This window comes from Ornithorhynchus anatinus, chromosome 3 (assembly GCF_004115215.2).
Source record: "Ornithorhynchus anatinus isolate Pmale09 chromosome 3, mOrnAna1.pri.v4, whole genome shotgun sequence".
NCBI lineage: Eukaryota > Metazoa > Chordata > Mammalia > Monotremata > Ornithorhynchidae > Ornithorhynchus > Ornithorhynchus anatinus.
In genome coordinates, this window is record NC_041730.1 from 81,897,935 (window position 1) to 81,920,261 (window position 22,327).

General features: G+C 40.8%; 1 protein-coding gene across 2 annotated transcripts in view; it reads left to right on the forward strand.

The window, feature by feature from the left end:
• WAPL (WAPL cohesin release factor) overlaps window positions 1–22,327 on the forward strand; it is a 97,098-nt gene that overhangs the window by 39,576 nt on the left and 35,195 nt on the right. The window contains exons 5-8 of one of the 2 annotated variants that reach the window (XM_029060073.2): window positions 16,403–16,498; window positions 17,077–17,229; window positions 17,531–17,667; window positions 20,990–21,101. In XM_029060073.2, coding sequence (XP_028915906.1) covers window positions 16,403–16,498; window positions 17,077–17,229; window positions 17,531–17,667; window positions 20,990–21,101 — 498 coding nt within the window. The remainder of the gene's footprint in view (window positions 1–16,402; window positions 16,499–17,076; window positions 17,230–17,530; window positions 17,668–20,989; window positions 21,102–22,327) is intronic. The other variant, XM_029060074.2, reaches the window with a different exon arrangement.

A 22,327-nucleotide genomic window follows, 5' to 3' on the forward strand; every position in this document is an offset into this window, starting at 1 on the left:
GGGGGGTTAATTAAGAGGGAGAAGAGCTTGGAGGAGTGCCTTAAAGCCAGTGGGCCGGAGTTTTGGCTTGATGTGAAGAGAAATGATTAACTGAAGGTTTTTGATGAGTTGAGAGATGTGTGTGTAGCGTAACATTTAAAAAAAAAGTGAAGCTAGTGCCTAGAGGAGTACTTGGTTTAAGAGCTTTCAAAATCTTGTAAGAGCAGAATTTAATAAACAGAGCAAGCATGAAATATAAACTTCTGGCCAAAGCGATGCTCCTGTTGATTTAGGGTATTAGTGCGGTCAGGTTCTGCCTAGTGGAAAGACCATGGTCCTGGTGGTCAGAGTACATAGGTTCTAATCCCTGCTTTACTGTTTGCCTGCTGTGTGACCGTGGGCAACTCATATAACTTCTGTGCCAGTTTCCTCAATTGTAAAATGGGGATACAATACCTGTTCTCCCTCCCCTTTAGACTGTGAGCCCCATGTGGGACGGAGACTGTGTCCAACCCAATTTTCTTGTATTTAGTACAATGCTTAGCACATAGTGGTTGTGTTTTCATTTTTTTAAAAAAAAGGTACTTAAATGCCAGGCACTCTGCTATATGCTGGGGTAGATACAAGCAATACGGGTTGGACACAATTCATGTCCTACATGGGGCTCACAGTCTTAATTCCTATTTTATAGGGGAGGTAACCGAGGCACAGAGAAGTTAAATGACTTTCCCATGGTCACACAGCAATCAGTTGTATTTATTGAGCACTTCCTGTGTGCAGAGCACTCTACCAAGCACTTGGGAAAGTACACTGTTACAGATGCAGTCCTTGCCCACAACAAACTTCCAGTCTAGTATGGACAGGTGGCAGAGCTGGGATTAGAACCCGGTCCTTCTGATTCCCAAGCTTGTGCTCTATCCTCTAGGCCATGTTGCTTCTCTGCTTCTAACGTAACAAGTACTGTGTGTTAAGGGCAGTTGCGAGTTCATAAATGCTTAAGAGGCATGGAAGGGCTGAACTAGCAGATCAGGAAGTGAGAGATGAATCGGGAATGGTCTTCTGGAGGGGATGTGATCTTGGAAGGACTTCATAGATTTGTGGTTTGCTGAAAGAATATGATGGTGGAAGGAGTTCTAGGTAGTGAGGAGGATATGACTGAGTAAGTAGTTGACAGATGAAATGAGTCACTGTGAGTAGGTTAACTTGAGAGGAATGAAGAGTGCGAGCTGGAGAGTAGTGGGAGATGAGGAAATAGGTAGCAGAAGTGCTGTTCAGCCATATGTGACAGACCACCATTTCAGAGCTGTTCGAAAATCACATCACCTCTGAGAGGCCTTTTCTGACGAAACTATTTCCCCTATTCACCCTCTTTTCCGTGTCGCCATTGAATTTGGATCCATCCCTCTTAAACACTTCATATTCGTCTCATCTCCCAGCACTTATGAACATATACTTCCGTTCTATTTCTCCTTTCTGTATTTTAATATCTGACTCCCCCTTAGACTGCTCCTTGGGGGCAGAGATCCAGCCTAGCAACTCTATTGTATTGTACTTTCCCAAATGCTCAATTCAGTACTCTGAATACAAAGTGCTCAGTGCCACTGAAGGATTAGGAGTGTTGGATATACAAACAAGGGTAATCACTGGAGGTTTATAAGGAATGGGGAGAACAGAGTAGAGTAACATTTTAGAAATGCATATGGACTGGATAGGGAGAAACTGGAGGAGGGAGATCACTGAGGAGGCTGATGCAGCGATCAGGGCGGAATGTTATGTATACCAGGTGGTTGTTTAGTTTGAAAGGAAGCAGCATCGCCTATTGGATAAAGCACAGAGCTAGGTTCCAACCTTCTCGACCTACTCCCTCTATATTGTAAGTTGGTTAGGGTCCGGGAACGCGTCCACTAATTCTGGTGGATAGTACTCTCCCAAGAGCTTAGTACAGTGTTCTGCACATAATAAGCACTCAATCAGTGCTGTTGATTGATAATCCTGGCTCCGCCACTTGTCTGCTGCATGACCTTGGGCAAGCCACTTCTCCTCTGTCTGTTACTTCATCTGTCAAATGGGGACTGGTTGTGAGCCCCATGCGAGACATGGATTGTGTCCAACCTGATTATCGTGTATATTCCCCAGGGTTTAGTTCAGTGCCTGGCTGCATAGTAAGCCCTAAAGAAATACACTTTTTTTTTTAAAAAAAAGATGATTCTAAAAATATGGCAAAAACCCATTTGTTGACAGATCAAATATGGGGGTTGAAAAGGAGGAAGGTGTCGGATGATGCCTAACACGGGGATGCTTCAGAGACGGGAAGGATGGTTGTCTTGTCAGCTGTGATAGGAAAGTTTGTGGGGGAATGTTAGGAGTTCAGTTTGGAGCGTGCTGACCCTGACTTGCTGGCTCCTGGAGGCTTGAGGAAATGTCAGGTACAGAGAAGCTGAGAAATCAGGGCTAGTGAGGCAAGTTTGGGAGTAATAATGATAATAAAAACGGTGGTATTTATTATGTGGGAGTCATTCGCATAGAGGTAGTAGTTAATGCCATGGGAGTGGGATGAGGTCTGCAAGCTCTCTTTGCTCTGGGAGACTCAAAATTCCAAACTGCTAACAGGACAGAACCAACACCCTAGAAATTTAATTTCCAGTCTCATGTTTTTAACTCACTAATGACCACACTTTGCTGGTTACTTAACATCTCTCTTTTCACAAAAAGATTCTTCCCTTGTTTCCTCTTCCATGTCTTAAAAAGCAAATTAACGGAGGGCAGAAATGTTGATCAACTTGTATTTGTTTGATTTGTATTTTCAAATCTCACGTAGATAAATATGAAATAGTAAATAAAATTGGCAGATATTAGGCCTTCTTAGGTGACCTCTTTGTAATTTGTTTAAATGTGAAAGTTAAAAATTTAGGCCGGCTAGTTGAGATACCAGTCCCTCCCTAGCAAGCAATTTATTGCATAAAATGCTTCTTTCCCCAGTCTGGATCATGCAGGTGGTTTTAGCACCCAACTTTACTAATGATCTTAAAATTGTCGCAAATTCTGCATGAGAACAAATATGTCAGACTAATAAAATAGTTGAGCAGTTTTTCGGTAGATTTAATCTACCCATGCAAGGATTTAGGATAATTTTTGAAATGGGAATTAGAAAGGGATTTTTTTAGTGGTAATGTTTTAAGTTATTTTCTTTGTCTTTAGCTTTCCTATCTTGATAGAGTAGTGTGGCTATTCTAAAGCATTTTTGTTGAACTGAGACAGCGAAGTATTTATGAATCCCAAAGTCATTGGAAGAGTTAGAGTTTTTAGTAGGTTTGAGGAGCTAGATTGTTCACTATTTTCTGTTTAATTGATTTTTGCTGGAGGGTAAGGAATTTTATTTCTGCCTCTGGAAACATAAAATTTCCCATTAGAATTATCCATTTCGGTTATTTTTAGTGAGACTTGAGCCAAAGTAATGTCTCTTCAGTTTTTGTAAATGGTGGTTCCTAGATATGCATTGCCTTAAAATGAGCCCTAGAAGAGAGAGAATTCAAAAGTAATTTCTCCGGAAAGGTGTTCAATTATGAGGTAGCAAAGGTGTTGCTCTTGTAAACAGTTTGCATTAAAACAGTGATTGCTGATTAAAATAATATAAATGTGTTATGGGCCATCATTGCTATGAATACCATTAGCGCTGGGTTCACTTGTGTAAGCATGTACAGCTTCGCACCTTTAATGAACTAGTCACACACCAAACATGTTACAGAAGTTGCTTTTGCCTGTCTAATCATAGAAGTAAACACAGCATTGATTATTGTAAACTCTAGATTGCTATTGTTTATTTTCACCAAAGGAATCTACATTCCAGGTAAATTGGGTTCTTCACAGACCATACTCCTGAATAATTGATAATTTATTTCTCACACTGGTGCCCTGAATCAACATAGATTCCTCATTAGGACTCATTCACTCTCCATATCAAACAAAATATAGCCATTTAATTCTTTAGCAACATGCTGCGTACCAGGAAGAAAGCCACAAGAGTATCTTAAGCTTTGCAGCACTATTTTCATAATTAAGAACTGTCACCTGTCAAATTAAATTTTACCAACTGAACAAAAAAAAACCTGTAGCTGGAATTAAGTAGACTTTTTTGTTGCCTTATGTAAAAAAATAAAGGACATCTACCCCTTTTTTGAATTTGTGAGGATTGACTTAATCTTTAGAAGAAATATTATCTATCCCATATGGGTTAAAATGACACCATTGATGATGTTACTACCCTTATGCTGTAATGGGTTGAAGGGCTAGCCAGAGAGACTAGTATCCCTTTCTGTTCCCTCATAGAGAGTATACTTTGTTTTGCACCTGTGGCTTTTATTGCAGGGTCTAGTTCTGTTTTCTATTTTTCCATTTTACATAATCGATTTTGCCCCTTATAGGCCTTTCCATGTCCGAGCTATATATGATCTCTGCATAACGTTTATCCAAAGTATTCTAAGTAAATATTATTGTATTCTGTTTCTAGTAGTATCAGTAGATTGTGATGAAATAAGTGACTAAGTGAATAAGTGAAATAAGTACGTGGGATAAGTAGACTTCTTTCATTAATGCATGTTTCTTTGTTCCTTCATAAAAATTGGTAAAGTTTCTTGGTGGTGTCAAGAATGTTACTCTGTAAATTTATCAGATGGGCAAGATGAGTTCAGGAGGTATTGCCCAAAATATTGCAAAATATCTCCCTTTTATCAGACAGCATGAGGGAGTTTAATTAGATGTAAGGAACTTGCCTGTTTGGATGATTAATTAGAAAGGCTATACAGTCATCACCTTTAAAGAGCTTTAAAAATTGAATGGTCAGTCGGAGGCTTTACATTTTCAAATGACTTTAGGTATGTGAGTGGATCACATGACCTCTGTAAGACCCCCCCCCTCCAATTCAGATGTTAAACTAATCTAATTGCTGATATTTCATGCGGCCACTGCACAACTCCCTTTCAGTTGAAGAAACTGATAAGACAAATTGGTTCTATTTAACTTTTTAGTGTTTTTCAACTGTCCCATGAAATTTGCTGTAATTCAGAAAAGTTCTAGATGACTAAATCTAAAATAAATATATTTTATATATTTAAAATAAATAAGCTAAGCCAAATATTTTCAGATGATACTTAAGTTTCTGGGGTGGACGTGCAGTTCATGAGCTCCTTGATTCTTCCCATAAAGCAGACACAAGTTAGGAATGTTCCTTAAGAAAGGGTAAAGTACTAATCCAATTTAGGTGAGAAGGGAGCTATAGAGTTGTTCATCCATGACTAGTGTGTGTGTCACTTTAAGTATCTCTGCAGGTGACATTTACCAACTCCACTTTAGATCCGTTGGCCCCTCTAGAAATTACAAGCACTATCCTCCTTGTCCCCAAAGCCTGCAACCTTCAATGTTATCCTGGACTCCTTTCTGCCTTTGAATTCTTCCTTTTTTCTGTATATATTTTTTTAATGGTATTGAGTGCTTACTATGTGGCAGACACTATAATATGTGGTAGGCTGGGGTATATGCAAGCTAATCAGATTGGACATAGTCTGTGTCCCACATGGGGCTCTCGATTGTAATTCCCATTTTGCAGATGTGGTAACTGAGGTAAAGAAAAGTGAAGTGACTTGTTCAAGGTTATACAGCAGACAAGTGTTGGAGCTTGGATTAGAACTCACGTCCTTCTGGCTCCCAGGCCGGTGTTCTATCCTCTAGGCTACACGTTTTGGGACATACTGATTTGAATGACTGGTTGGACATCGATGTAGAGATGTGTTGAAGGAAGGAGGAGATGCAAGGTTGCAGAAAAAGAGGTCTAAGATGTGGAGATTAAAGGTGGAGGCTGGAACTATTCCTAAACTTTTTTTGCTAATTTGCACTTTGTAAAAAATGGAAGAAATAAGGATCTTCAATGGGTTATAGTTGTGAATCTCTCTGTAACTGCTATTTTTCTAATTTTCAGTTTCTTCCCCAAACGAGGGGTAGTGGATTCTAGTTCATTTCACTGGAGACCCAGAAATGTTAAAAAACCAGCTCTTCTCCCTTTAGAAAATGATTATGTAATTCATAATGGAACCCCCATAGGGTTGATCCCAGAGCAGCAAGAAGTTTGACAAAGAAGAATTTCACTCCAAATAATAATTTGCAAACTGAGATAACAGCTCTGTCATAGCACAGGGTACAGTGATACGTAATAGAGTAAATCATTAATGTTTTTTATGAAAAGCAGTCTGCATTTATTCTCGTAGTTATCTTGGCCCTGTCCCCTCACCTTCCCCTTCCACTCCAATACACTGAAGCGGGCAGACTTGACAGTGTAGCAGCTGTCTGCCCCAGAAACGGTGATGGCCCCGGGCCAAACTGCCACAGGAGCTTACTGGTCTCTGGAATGGGACAGGTGGAGTTCCCAACTGTATGTCTCAGAAGCTCTTGTGGCTTGCTGCTTGTAGACATTTCAACTGACAATGTAGTGCGTGGTTTGTGCGTGCTTAGTCCCTCCCAAACTGATGAGCCCCAAGTGACTTCCCTACACACAATAACCAGTCGTGATGTGGGGCTCCCTCAGCTAATCGTCGGGTACGGTGGCAATCCAGTTGTCAGTATCTTTTATTTAATACCAAGGTAGAAGTTGTGCATGTGTAAACAAACTTTTTTTAATTTTTTAATGGAAGGGGTATAGTCTTGAAAGGATCTGACACTTTTTCGTGTTTCTCTCTGACTCCCCTGGTCCTTGGAAAGCTACCCCAAAATTTACCAAGCGATTAAAAACCAAGTAGCTTTGCCATTGTAGGCTTCCAGAGTGTGTTTAGCATCTGCCACTTAGAATTCCACCTAACTTCAATATAGGCTAGTTTATACAAATTCACTAAATCATAGTGCATGTTTTGGGAAATCACTAGATATATGCTTCAGTAGTTTAATTCCAGATACCCTGAATTTGTATAGTTCTTTAACTTTTGTAACCAGCTTATTACCTATATAATTTGTCCTCACAACAGCCCCTTTTGTACAGTTGAAGGCACTAAGATGTAGAAGGAGTAAGAGAGTTGTCTTTGCAGGCCAGGAGCAGAGTTGACTGACACTAGGGCCCAAACCTTCTAACTCCCAATTTCCACTAGACCATGCTACTGGGGGAAAAGCACTGGGTGAAATGGCATGTTGCCTTTCAAAATAAAGAAATGAAAATAATCTCGAATGTTCTCCCAAGAAGGGTTGAAAAAGCCTTGTGTTTGCTGGAAAGAGGTTTATTAGGTTGTCAGGCAGGCCTTGCTTTACCTCTACAGTAAAGGAACTGACTCCCTTACTTTAAAATGCCTCAAATGTATAATTTTTTTGCAGAGGGAAGATAGTTTTGTAGTTTGACCATTGGCCAGGGTGTGACCTAGATCATCACTAAAATGTAAGCTCCTTGAGGGCAAGGATCTTGTTTATCAACTGTAGTGTATTGTGCTCTCCCAAGTGCTTAATACTGTGCTTTGCACACAGTAAGTGCTCAATAAATAGCGTTGATTGATTAATAAAAAAATACTTTGCTTTGTAGCTAGTGTAAACCGGGATACCAGTGTTTATTCCACTAGCCTTTGCTTTATTATTAATCTATCTTGTTTCTAGTCATTTATTTTAACTGTCATTTACTTCTAGTAATTCTCTTATACCTATTATTATTCTGAGTTTAATTATTAATAAAATACCCACTCTCATACCCACTCTCTGATGTACTAAACAATTCTATATCCCTGCTTCCCCATAAAATATCAATCCCTAGAGAAAGTTTTAATTGAAGTTCTTAGTTTTAAAGGCATTAATGAAGTATACTTTTGGGATTATCTGGTAATAATAATTATGGTCTTTAAGTACTTACTGTGTGCCAAGCACTGTAATAAGCGATGGGTGAGGTACAGTATTAAGTGAATCAAGCACAGTCCCTGTCACACTTGAGATTCACAGTGTTAAAAGGGAGAGAGAGCAGGTATCTTATCCACATTTTCACAGTTGAGGAAAGGGAACCACAGAGAAGGTAAGTGATGTGCGCAAGGTTACCCAGGAGGCAGGTGGTGGAACTGGGCTTTGATCCCAGGTCTCCTGACTCCCAGGCCTGTAGTTTTTCCACTAGGCCATATTGTTTAGCGTCTCTCAAATTATCAATCCATCCCAGCCAAAGATTGTTTCAAGGTATATTTCTTGAATAGATATTTCTATTTTTATCCTTCAAAATTGTGCATTATCTTAGACGACAAGTTCTTTGAGAACTATTTTATTCTTAATGGAATGTCCTAAGTGCCTGGTGGAGTGCTTTGCACAGTAGGTAGACACCCTTTTTTGTCCTTGTTTTCTGGTGTATTATTTTGCTTTTATTGTCTCTGTTTTCCTTTCTGTTTAGCACACCGACCAATCTTACTGTTGTCTGTTTTCTCCTTTGTGTCTGCTATTTAAACAGTAGCATTCACAATCAGAGTCAGTCAGTGGTATAGAGCACTTTTCCATGTGCAGAGCACTGTATTAAATGTTTAGGAGAATACAGTACAAAAAGGTTGATGGACATGATTTCAGCCGCTGAGGAACTTATGATCTAATTGGGGAGGCAGACATTAAAATGAATTACATAGGGGAAACAGTAGAGTTTAAGGATATGTATGTGCGGTAAGACTGGGGAGGAGTGACTATCAAATAATGGGTTGGACAAGCAATCAGTCGTATTTATTGAGCTCTTATTGCACTAAGCACTTGGGAAAGTACAGTCTAAAATAGTTTGGTAGACACATTCGTACTTAAGGGGTTCAAACCCAAGGGCTTAGGGAACACAAGGGAGGGTGAACAGGTGGGGAAATGAGGGCAGGGGAAGGCCTCTTGGAGGAGATGTGATTGTAGTAAGGCTTAAAAGGGGCGGAGAGTGGTGGGCTTTCATATAAGAAGGGGGAGAGAGTTACAGGCTTGAAGGATATGAGCAAGGAGTCATAGAAGAGACGGGTGGTGGCTATATAGTGAGTAGGTTTGTGTCAGAGGAGTGAAGGGTAAGGGCTTTGTTGTGGGAGGTTAGGGAGGTTAAGTAGGAAGGGGAGATCTGGTTGAGAGCCTTGAAGCTGATTGGAAGCAGCGTGGCTCAGTGGAAAGAGCCTGGGCTTTGGAGTCCGAGGTCATGGGTTCGACTCCTAGCTCTGCCACTTGTCAGCTGTGTGACTTTGGGCAAGTCACTTAACTTCTCGGTGACTCAGTTACCTCATCTGTAAAATGGGGATTAAGACTGTGAGCCCCACCTGGGACAACCTGCTTCCCTTGTGTCTACCCCAGCGCTTGGAACAGTGCTCGGCACATAGTAAGCGCTTAACAAATACCAACATTATTATTATGAAGAGTGTCCGTTGGATGCTGAAGTGGGTGGGCAGCCTTTGGAGAATTTTGATGACTGGGGAGACATGGACTGAATTTTTTTTTTTGTGCTATCCAGGTAGATTCACAGATGATTATCTTAATATTTATTACTTTTTAAGTAATAAGTAGTAAATGGGAAGCAGCTTGGCCTAGTGAATAAAGCACAGGCCTGGAAGTCAGAAGGACCTGGGCTCTAATCCTGACTCTGCAACTTGTCTGCTGTGTGCCCTTGGGCAAGTCACCTAACTGCTCTGTGCCTCAGTTACCTCATCTGTAAAATGGGGATTAAGACTGTGAACCCCACATGGGACATGAACTGTGAATAACCTGATTGGCTCGTATCTAGCCCAGTGCTAAGTATAGTGCCTGGCACTTAGTAAATGCTTAATAAATACCATTTAAAAAAAGCTGTTAATACTAACAACTCTCTTCCCCAGTCCCCACTTTTGTATTACATATTTTATGTAAAGTTTTCTGGACATCCTAGATAGTCAACCAAATTGTCCTGTTTTGGTTGCACAGATATTTAGAGGTTGGAAAATCACTAATGAATTGTATATAAACATTGTCAGAAAAGAGCATAGTGAAAGTAGTTCAGTTCCTGGCAGAATCATCGAGAATTCAAGTTCACCTATTCCGTCCACTCCCTGAAGACACAGATGAGCATCACTGCATGAAAAATACTCATACTGAGTGATCAAATGAATGAAGCCTTTGCATATTACTTCATAGATTATGCTCCTCCTCCTACGCCTACTACTATTCTACTTTGTGGGCCATGGTAATTTGTGTGGGAAGGGAACCCAGCTCTTAGTTTTAGAACTCAAGTCACTTGAACCAAAACAGCAAATTGTGTTGGGGCAGATCTTAGCATTCTCTCTTTCTCTGACTGAAGTTCTCCCTCCTCCTTCCTCCCCATTTTCTGCCCCTTTTGCTCTCCACCCCCCTTTCAGTTTTTTTTTTCCATTATTGTTCTTCCTGGCCTTTCAAGGGGCCATCTCTCTTTTGCAAGCGTGCCCCCCATCCCCGTATATATAGTCAGTTATAGATTCTGTTCTCTAAGACTGTCAGCATGGCTCTTGTATTCTAGAAGTATTTTTTAGGTCACATCTTGGTTAATTTTTCCTTGTTCTGAGCTTGTAAAGAACCAGGGAGCTATGAAGCATTTCCAAATAGATGTTACCCCCACGCCTCCCCGGCCCTCCCAGCCAAAGAGATTGCTCTCTGTAACTAAAGGTAAAAATAGAGAGGGTTCCCCCTAAAACTTGTTTATAAAGCAGTTTTGTTCTAATGAGGGAAATTTTCCTGGTTTTGTTGCTTAAAACTATTAAGTTTATTTTCCAGTGTTCAGCATGCATCAAAAAAGCAAGCTTTTACAGTATTCAGTTTCATAAAAGAAAAATGAGTCCCTTGTGCCCAAAGCTAATGCAGTTAACTCTTACAATCTGGCTCATCCTTTTGCCTACAAATAGGTGCTGCCTCTCATTTAATTAGAATTTTCAGTATGACTCATCTCTCTGCCTTTTATTTTCTAAGCCTTCAGTGGATGAGCACTTGCAAAGTATCAATTTCTGAAATGTCTGATTTGAAACTTTAGTAGAAATGAAACATTTCCCATGGTTTATGCTTTTTCAAGATGATCTTCTTAAGTGAAAGCCAAATCAATTTTTATGAGCTCCTCAGTGATAGTTTTGTTTGTGCAGCCAAACAAAAGACAAAAATCCCTGTAGAGTGTTACAGGCATTGTCACTTCACTAGCGTTTTTATAAGTAACTATTCTTCTTTGTGGAAGTAACAGCTGTCACTTGTTAAAAAATTAAAACCTGCAAAACCTAATTACTGCTTCTGGAAGATACATGAGAGGAAAGAAAATATTTCCCTATTCCATCTCTTCATCAGTGGATATAACCAATTCAATTATATAACACAGAGCACTCTGTTTTATAAGCAAAATGTTGTATGATAGTAATTGTGGTATTTGTTAAGGCCTTATTATATGCCAAGCACTGAGGTAGTTATTGGATAATCAGGTCCCATGTAGGGCTCCCAGAGAAGTAGGAGTTAGGACAGGTATTGAATTCCCATTTTACAGCTGAGGGAACTGAGTCGTGGAGATGTTGAGTGACTTTGCCCAAGATGACAAAGCAGGAAAGTGGCAGATGAGAAAGCAGGGTTTCTGACTCCCAGGCCAGTGCTTTTTTCACTAGGCCATTGCTGTTTGGCTTATTTATTTTGTAGACTCGGGGTTGTTGCTTTAAGACATCTGAAACTCTGCCTTAAATAATGAAGGCATGAAGCTGTATAGATTAATTTGAAATATTTTGATTCTGCATAAGAATACTTAAGAGGTAGGTAACTATCTGCCTCATACAGCACTAACTGAGAATTCCTTTGACCATTTCATCATGAAATCATTCCTATTTATTGAGTGCTTATTGTGTGCAGAACACTGTACTAAGCACGTGAGAGAGTACAATATATCAGAAGTAGGTGTCACATTTCTTGCCCACAAGGAGCTTACAGTCTAGGGGAAAACTGTATAGCCTCACTCTGTTATCCTTTTAAAGAAAGCTAGCTTGAAAATACTTAGTCAACATGAGACTTCTGCCTCCATACTAAATATGATGAAAGGCTATTTACATATTGTGCTTTTCATTTTGCTCCAAAGCCGTCACAACAGGTAGTGGGTCCTTATTACTAATGTGATGTCTTATTTTCAGCAACAGTTTGTTTCTTTCAGTAGCATTTTGAGTCTCCAGCGAGAACTGCTTTTATTAATCTCCTTCAGATGGGAGTAATTTAAATAATTTCTAGCCTGCTTAGGTGTATAGGTCAGTCACATTAATCTGAAATGGGTAGGGACTGAGAAAATTTTAGTCCAGTGCATCTTTTGAAAAGATTTGGCCTGGTAACCCATTTCTGAGCTACAAGAAGTTGAACTTCTTGGCCTTAGCCTTACAAGAGGCTACGGACACAGAAATGACTAGGAGTTTGCAGTGGGTAAGGAGGAAGCAGTGATGCCCCACTCTTCTTAGTAAGTGGAGTTTCTGTAAACATTCCCTACTTATATAAATGAATGCATGTAAATAAAAATTGTTCCCTTAGATATTGGTGAAAAGACAGTTAATTCCCATTTTTAAGATTACCTTTACTTCAGAGAGCTCTTCTTTCGCTCACCCTATTTGTGCCTGATAGCATGTATTTTTAGACAGCTGGTAAGGCTTAGTGGCTGCTCTCTGTGTGTCTGTAGAGAAGCAGTGGATAGAGCTTGTGGATTCTAATTTCGGTTCCACCACTTGTCTGCTGTGTGACCTTGGGCAAGTCACTTCACTTTTTGGTGCCTCAGTTCCCTTCTCTGTAAAATGGGGATTGAGATTGTGAGCCCCATGTGGGACAGGGACAGTGTCCTACCCAATTTGCTTGTATCCACCTCAGCGCTTAGAACAATCCCTGGCACATAGTAAGCGCTTGACAAATACCATAATTATTATTATGATTATTATGTGTGTGTATGCACAGCTTATACCTGCATATACATTGCCTTAATGCACCTGTTTTTTCTTGCTTATTGAGCAGTGGGCAACTGTATACGTATATAAGTATATACACAGTTGCCCATCTTTCCTCGCACATGTGAAAGAAGCAGCAAATCAGGCACTTGAAGCATGAAGCATCAGTGCTCCTTCCATGCCTACTTTGTAGGGCATTGGCTATCTTCTGGAAAAGCATCTAAATAGGGGAGATGACATGTAGAATAAGGGGATTCCCCCCCAAACATAAAGAAGGGTGTGCTAGATGATAACATCCACGTACCATCAGCTCACAGCAGTCCCTATCGAAGTTTGGTGTCATCCCCCTATTCCCACCCTCTATACTGATAGCAGCATTACCCTGCTAAGTACATTTAACCATTAAATAATGGGTTCTAAGATTATCACCACTGCATATGCTTAGGTGTTTGGCCTCTTTAGCAGTCTGATGGCCTTAAGGCTTATAACGGGGGAAGGAGAAGCAGTGTTGCTGGATGGTCCTCAAATTAGATAATACAGGCTTGATGAATTGACAAATGCTGAAAGAACATGAGCAACAGTAGCACTGTGAGACTTGGGCCTTAGGAAAGGTGATTTTTTTTAGCCTCTCCTTTTTGTTGCTATTCCTGCCTTTTAATATCGTTTTTCCTGTGGACATTTTGGGTTGGAAACCTTACTTTTTTATGATAAAAACCTTGCATGTGAGTGTGGAGTATTTTTTGCTATTTGAAACAATCTGCATATTGGCCACTTTAATGAGATATACATAACAGATGTCCCGTTCTAATAATCCTACTGTTTTCCGGCTCAGGTCTTACTTGTGTGAAGTACAGCTCTGAATTTTTTGTTGTTGTTTTTGCTAGAATTCTTTATTTTGTTCTTTTTGCTTTTCACAAGAATTTGGAAAAGACCCTCCTGACCCTTACTGAGCCGAACTCCACGGTGGCTTACCCAAACATTGAGGAAGAACCCCAGTGGTGTCTGTTGCTGTTGAAATACCTGGCCCATTCACTGCACCCCCAAGCCGACACTGAAGCAGCGCTCATTCTAAATGGCTGTCTCTCCCAAGGGAACGTCTCCTGCCCCTACATCCCCCGCCTCATGGGGAAAGTGGGAGGAGTCAGCCAGCTTCTTGCTCCCCAGTGCGATTTTCGCAATGCCCTCCCTATTCCCTCTCGCTCACCACCTCTCCTTTTGAAGCCCATGTCCTTCACCTCTACCACCCGCTACAATTCCGAGGTGCCTTTTTCTTCCACCTCTCTTAATCCCACCTCCAATTATCTGAGCAACTTTTGATGCCTTTTTCACCTTCCTTCTTTCCTTGACCACCTGTAATCTGGCTTCCACCCCCTTCAGTCCACAGGAACTGCTCTCTTAGGTCACCAGTGATCTGTTTGTTAAATCCAGTGATCTCTGCTCCAGCCTTATCCTCCTTGACCTCTCAGCTATCTTCTCCTGGAAACACTTTCTAACCTTGACTTCACTGACACTGTCTTCCTCTGGGTCTCCTCCTATCTCTCTGGCCACTCGGTGCCTTTCACCGGCCCCTCCTCTGCTTCACCCCTTCTAACTGTGAAAGTCTTTCAGGGTTCAGTTTTGGGTCTCCTTGCATTCTCTGTCTACACCCAATACCTTGGGGAAACTCATTTGCTCCCATGACTTCAACTACCACCCGTACTCTTGGGGAAGCAGCCAGACCTAGTGGAAAGAGCATGGGCTTGGGAGTCAGAGGACCTGAGTTCTAATCCTGACTCTCCCACTTGTCTCCTATAGGATCTGGGCAAGTTGTTTAACTCCCCTGCCTCAGTTTCCTCGTCTGTAAAATTGAAATATACCTACTCTTTCCCCCTGAAACTGTGAGCCCCTTATGGAACAGGAAAGTCTGTCCCATCTGATTATCTTGAATCTCCCGTAGGATTTAGTACAGTGCTTGAAACGTAGTAAGCACTTAACAAGTGCCACAAAGTACAATATGTAGGTGGATGACTTCTAATCTACTTAACTCTCAAGCCGTTCCCTTCATATCTCTAATTTCACATTTTTCCTGCCTTTTGGACATCTCTACCTAGGTGTCCTGCCACCACTTCAAGCTTAACATATCCCAAAGTGAAACCCTCACCTTCCTACCTAAACTGTGTCCTCCCCCTGATTTTGTCATGTCTCTAGACAGCACCACCATACTCCCTGTCTCACAAGCCCATAACCTTGGCAGTATCTTCAAATCAACTCTTTCACCCCACACATTCAGTCTGTCACAAGATGTGGTCAGTTCCACCTTCACAACTCCTCTCCCTTCCTCTCCAGCCAAATGGCTACCACACTTACCACATCCCACTTTGACTACTGCATCAGCCTCCTCGCTGACCTCCATGCATCCTGTCTCTTCCCTCTTCAGTCCATACTTCATTCTGTTGCCCAGATCATTTTTCTACAAACTGTTTGGGTCACGCCCCCTCCCCCACAAAAAAAACCCCAAAATAAAACAAGCGAAAAGCCTCCAGTGGTTGCCCATTCACATCCACATCAAAACAAAACTCCTTCCCGTTGCTTTTAAGGCATTGTCACCAGTGCCCCTCCTACCTTACCTTGCTGATCCCTGATTACAACCCTCCACCCCTCATACCTCACACTTCACTTCTCTAACTCCATCCTACTTACTTACTGTACCTCTATCTTGTCTGATTAACCTCTGACCCCTGGCCCATGTTCTTCCTCTGGCTTGGAGCTCTCTCACCATATATGACAGATCATCTCTCCCCTCCCCTTCAATCCCTTATTTTCCCTACTCCCTCTCCTTTTTGTGTCACTTAGGCACTTCAGTGTGCACTCTCTCAAACACTTTTATACTCATCCACAACAATTATATACATCTCCTTATACTCCCATCGCCCCATCTTTAGTTTATTTCGATGCCTGTCTCCCCCTTCTAGACCATAAGCTCCTTTTGGACAGGGGTCATGTATATCAACTTTTTTATTATACTCTCCCAAGCAGTTAGTACAGAACTCTACCCGCAGGTCGTGTTTGGTAAATGCTATTGGGTCCTTTCATTTGCAGTGAAAGGGTAGGTAGATCCTTGGGGCTTTGACAGTGACTCTGTACTTTGGGCTTCTGACCCTCAGTTTCTCAGGTGATGTCATGGTTGATGCTAAAGTACAAGTTTAATAGCCATTTAGTTTAGAGTTGAAATAGACTACTAAAAGCAAGGGAAATCTATATTTCATGTTCACTGTCCATGAACCAGTCAAGGCGATAGTATACGAAATGGGGCATAGTTCATGTAAATGAGAACATCTGAGACAAATAAAGCTCCTTATTTATTCGCAGGTAAAGGTAGTGTTCTGTTATTGGTTAATATTAAATGTGTGCTAGTGAAGATGGTAAATTTTTCAGTTTGGAGATAAAATAGTGCTTCATCATCATGAACTTCAAGATAAGGTGTTGATACATAAAAATTTTGTCAAGTAAAGTGAATCGTGATTATTTTTCCTTCCATTTTCTCCCTTTTAACCTAGTCTCCAACCAAAGCCGTGTATAATGCTAGACATTGGAACCATCCAGAATCTGAGGAGCTACCAACACCACCAGTATTGAAAACACAGAGTGTCCCAGTAAGTAGGATATTCTTTTGGGTGTGGTGCTTACCCTAAAAAGTGCTGGGATCAATTACGATCACATCAAAATCATTTGAGACTCGATTTGGAAAATCTGCTCTTGTTTGAGGCAGTATTTTTTAAGCAGTAGTAAGCACTTTTCTAACAAAGGTAAGTTGAACACGAGGCATCCTTCGTAAAGCTCCTAGTGCCTTATCATTTGCTACTGTTTTAGAAGTGTCCTTTAGCTCCATCATAGATTTCCACCACAGCAGCAGAGTGTGCTTTGAAGAAGTATCAGAATCAGTGACAAAGGTAATGACATAGTCCCAGATGTCTTATGAAGCATGTTTAAAGAAATGAGTCCTGGAGAGGCTTTAAGCATTAAGCTAAGTAACCTTCACTCATTGTCTGATAAAGCAGCAGGAATGAAGACCTAGCTTATGCAGACTACATGCTATCTTAAAGGCTTTCTGGAGTAATCATTTTTCCTTAAAAAGGCCTATTAAATTCCGCATGCCCACCCTGTTTTTACATTTATATATGTATGTGCATGTATAAACCAACTATCTAGTTAACGCCTTTTTTATTACTAGGTGAGGCTCTCTTCAAAGGAGGCTATTCAGAAAGATGATGGAGTTTTTAAGGCTCCTGCACCACCACCCAAAGTGATAAAAACTGTGACAATACCTACTCAACCCTATCAAGAAATAGTAACTGCATTGAAATGTAGGAAAGAAGACAAAGAAGTAAGCAGCTGTGTATACTCCTATTTGTTGAGGAATTTTGGGGGGGATGTAATCATTCTGTAATATGATTGGTTCCACTGCTAAAAATAGTAGTATGAATGAGAAAATAGAATTCTGACTTAGTCGATGGAAATTAATTTCCGTTATTTTCACCGTTGGTGCAAAAGTTACTCCTTAAGCACTGCTGCATGGTATGTCACATTTTGTAGAGTTAACATCCACTGAGGCAGACTTTCATAGATGTGATGGTGTAATTGATTCTTAGCTTATTGCTTGTTACAAAATGATTTTTTTCTTTCAGTTATACACTGTTGTTCAGCATGTGAAACACTTCAATGATGTAGTAGAATTTGGTGAAAATCAAGAGTTTACTGATGATATTGAATACTTGTTAAGTGGATTAAAGAGCACTCAGCCTCTAAACACACGTTGCCTTAGGTAAGACTTTATATTTTCATATTTCCTGTGGAGAAAAGCTCTGGGTCTGTTTTATATGAAAAATATATAATTAAATTGAATTATGCATTCAGGAACTCTGGCAATTAGCAGAGATGAAAGACTCCATTTCTCCCTCTACTATAAGCAGCACACTCTAAAACAAGCTTTGTCTTATTCGATGTTCTTAAATCAGTAAACAGAGTTGAACATTTCTTTACACTGTAATAAAATCCCACTTAGTAGCTGGGAAATATAGTAGCTAACAGAAACAGAATGACTTAGATGTATAAAAATGTGTTGCTGACTGCCAGCTAGAATGCCGAGAGCTTTCCCTTCCTTCCGTTTCTCTTCCTCGCTTTGCCCCGTTTTCTGTCTCTGGTGGCTGTTGTCTCCTAGCTCTTGAAATTAATTTGAAATTTAAAGCAATGGCAAAATTGGCTGTCTGCTAGGGCTTCAAGGAGCACAGATCTGTTTTCAGAGAGCTCAACTGTTCCCAGCTTCTGATGTACCACCTCAGAGAGTATCAGCTGCTGACTTCTGATTGTAGCTTCTACAAACTACATCACTGGGCTGCGATCCCCCTTTCTAAGGGGTCTGTCTCGTGTGCCGAGCAAATGACTGGAAAGAGGCGATAGTGCTTACCCGAATACAGAGAGTCGGGCCAGCAACTGCTCAAGCCAGTCTTACTGCAGTGAAATTACAGTTGCAGATGAAGGGTTTAATAATGTCCTGTTCTCTCAGAACCTTCTTTCAAAAGGATGTGATTTTTAGGGGGGAAAATAAATCCAATCTTAGCTTTGCACGTATAAAATTAATTATCCGTATTGAGTCCTGTTTTCATCCTAACCCAGACAAAATCCTTGGCACCTTTGGCTTTAGGGAGTGAGGTGCCCTGCCTGCCAGTGTTGGTGTGTCAGCCTGCCCCACCCAGCCCACTCTGTGACAAGCCTAGGCCTTTATGGAAAGGTTGTGGTCTCTGCTTGGACCTCGATGGCTGAAACAGACTGCAGTGACTTGGCAGCTGAATTTCAAAGCTCTGAGAAGGTCGTAAACTATACTCGCCTCAGCCAGTTTGTTTTTTGTATCAAGTAAGGGCCCTTCTTCCACTTAGAATCATGACTTCAGAGAAGCAGCGTGGCTCAGTGGAAGGAGCACGGGCTTGGGAGGCAGAGGTTATGGGTTCTAATCCTGCTCCGCCACTTGTTAGCTCTGTGACTTTGGGCAAGTCACTTCACTTCTGCGCCTGTTACCTCATCTGTAAAATGGGGATTAAGTCTGTGAGTCCCACGTGGGACAACCTTATTACCGTGTATCTACCCCCCCAGCTCTTAGAACAATGCTTGGTACATAGTAAGCACTTAATAAATACCATCATTATTATTATCTGTGAATGGATTATTCACTCAGTCACACATATTAAGCATGTACTATGTTCAGAGCACTGTATTCAGCTCTTGAGAGAATACACTGAAGACAGAAAGCACAATCCCAGCTGGATTTTTTAACTCTCTGAGGAGACAGGCACAAAGTAAGTTACAAGTAGGAGGAAGAAGAAATGTACAGGTGTGCTGTAGGTGGCTGAGAGTGCCTGTGTCTGAAGTGGTAGCTGAAAAGGTATGATCTGGGGAAAAAGAATAAATTGGGTCATGGCTCTAGGAGGTGGAATTTCAGAAGGGCATTCAAGATGAGGAGGAAAACTGTGGTTTTATAGAGGAAATTCCAGGGAGGAGGAAGGCTGTGAACAAGACGTTGGAGATGGGAGTCGAGCCGGGAACAGTGAAACGGTTGACTTGGGAGAAATAAAGAGTGCCACCTGGGTTGGAAAAAGAAGGGAAAGCATTAAGAAGGGGAAAGTTGATAGGTGCCTTATAGCCAATTGTCAGGAGTTTCTCTTGGATGTGAAGAGGAATCATTAATCACTGAAGGGATTTGAAGAGTGGGGGGATGGGTCAGGGAGACGATTTAGAAAAATCATCTGAAATATGGACTAGAATGGAGTTTTAGGCAAGGAGACCAGTGAGTATGCTAGTCGGGAGTCTAGCCGGGATGTGATGAGCATCTAGATTAAGGTGACAAATCACTTGGGTGATGGAGATGACAAGGTGGATCCAAGAAATGTTGGTGAGGAAAAACCAATAGTTTACAAAAGAAAGAATGAGGCGTCAGGTTATAATATCAGTTGTGGCTTTTGAATAAGTTGTTGGCTGTGCTGTGAAAGTTAGATCGGTGGAGGATTGTATTTGAGAGAGAAGTTGAGTAATTCCTGTTTAGATGTGTTGTTCTTAAGATGTTGGCAGGTCATCTGTAATGTTGGTTGTATTTGCTGGGCACTTACTATGTACCAATACAGAATTTTTATGGCATTAAACATTTACTGTATGTTGAGTACTGGGGTAAATCCAAGATTATCAGATCAAGACATAATCCCAATCAGAGTTTATGATCTATCCCTATTTAATAGATGGAAAAACTGCACTCCAGAAAAATTAAGTGACTTAACCAAGGTCACACAGAAGATCAAGTGATGGAGCTGGGACAAGAAGCCAGAGCTTCTGACTCAGTGTCATGCCCTCTCACTAGGCATGCTTCCTTCACGGAGATGTCCTAGAAGCTGTAGGAGATGCAAAATTGCAAAGGAAGAGAGAGGCTTGGGTTAGTACCGTGCAACAGAATTAGCAGACACGTTCCCTGCCCATAACGAGCTTATAGTTTAGGGGGAGCTTATAGTCTAGTACGACTGTTATTATGAATGCGCTGCACAAAATAAGCACTCAATGCGGTTATATTGTACTCTCCCAAGTGCTTAGTACAGTGCTGTGCATGTAGTAAGCACTCAGTAAATACGATAGAATGAATGAAAATGCTATTGGTTTATCGATTAGGAGTTTGGCATGTTCTAGTGTTCTTGCTTTCAAAAGCGGCCACAGTCTGCAGCTGTTGTTCTCAGGCAGGCCAGAAAATCACTTTCTCTGATGTATATATCATTGGCATCTTTATAATCTCAAATTGACTCGCTCTTTTTGTTTGCTTTTAGCTTTATAGTTAGTTTAAAACAAAAAGCAGTTCATTTGGGTGATGCTGTTGTGTTTGGTTGGGACTTACTTACACCACCTTATTAATCAGGTTGTCTGTGTATGGGTCACACTTCAGATCTGTAAAAAGATGCCTTTTTAAGAAGTTGGTGTCAGGAAATCATTTCTAATGAAAAGAAAACTGCAAAAAATCAACTTTTCCTGTGCATATTTTTATTCTAAGATTTTTGTAATAAAGCTGATTTTACTTGTCACTTTCAAACTAACAGAGGTTGTTTATTTTCTTCTAGTGTAATTAGCTTGGCGACAAAATGCGCCATGCCCAGTTTCCGAATGCACCTGAGAGCACATGGGATGGTAGCCATGGTCTTTAAAACACTGGATGATTCACAACACCACCAGGTATTTTTTTAAGATTTTTTGAGCCAAAACGCATTTCTTAAATTCTAGTCAGTATTTAAATGTTTCAGCTGTGAAATGTGTAAAACTTCTCACAGTAATACAGTATACCAAATAACCAGATTTTCAGATATGTGGCATTTTGTTATGCAAATGAGAAAATTTAGGGTCAGGTTCTGTGCAGCCAGGGTCTCCGAGTGAGGCCAAGCGGATAGTGACTACTCCGCAGATGTCTATGGCTGCAGGGAAAGGAGGGGGTTAATCCAGTCACCGCATTTTTCTCAGGTAAGAACTCAGTTACCCTAAAATAGTTTGGATACGCAAGGGTTGAGTGTACTTAAACCTTGTGCATTATGTTGATCATTTCCACAAAAAGTTGCTAATGTAATTAAGCTACTTCAAGAATGATGGTTTCCGAGATCTGATTTTGTTTTTAATGAAATACTGATTGTATGCAGAGCTTTTCATGTCACACTTACGTTCATTTTCCCAATATGGATGTAATGCTTGCGGGATGGGGGCCGAAAGGCAGCAAGGCAATGGGGGTGGCCCACACCATGCAGAAAGAAACACAGTTGCCGTGTGTGCTTAGGCTGGTGGCTTTGGTTTGACTCCTGGAAAGATACAGTTAGACTGTGTCCCCATTACTGGGTTTCAAGAGAGGGCAAATTGAGCAGTACTAATTACTGGTGCATTTATGCCATTGATCTCATTTTGTGAGATTTGAAGGGCACTTCTTTTATGTGGAAATTAACCCAAGTGTCCGGGTGTTGGGTTTTGAAAAAATTTATCCTGGGGTTTGCATTAGATGGTAACTTTTCAAATACAGAGATCATTTGCTTTGGTAATTCCACTTTTCCCACACCAGTGGTCCCACAAAGAGTGACTCAACAGTTACCAATGGTGATAAAGGAGCAGGATGATTACAAGACACAACCTGTGGGGGGAAAAAAGTGTATTTAAAATAGGAACTGTGTCCATTACTGCTAAAATTATATTTCTCTCCCTTTATTATCTATACGATCAAATGCGTCATCAGTGAGGCATTGAGAAAGTGTGGATTAGATTTCTGAAAATTTTGTAGGAAGTAGAAAATTACTTTTAACATTTTAACAAAATATCTTCAAGGCATTTATCATACTATATCCACCATCCACAATGTCCCCAATTTTATCCATTGACAAACTGGCTCCAGGGAAGACTCCTCACCCTACAGTCTGAAAGTGGTA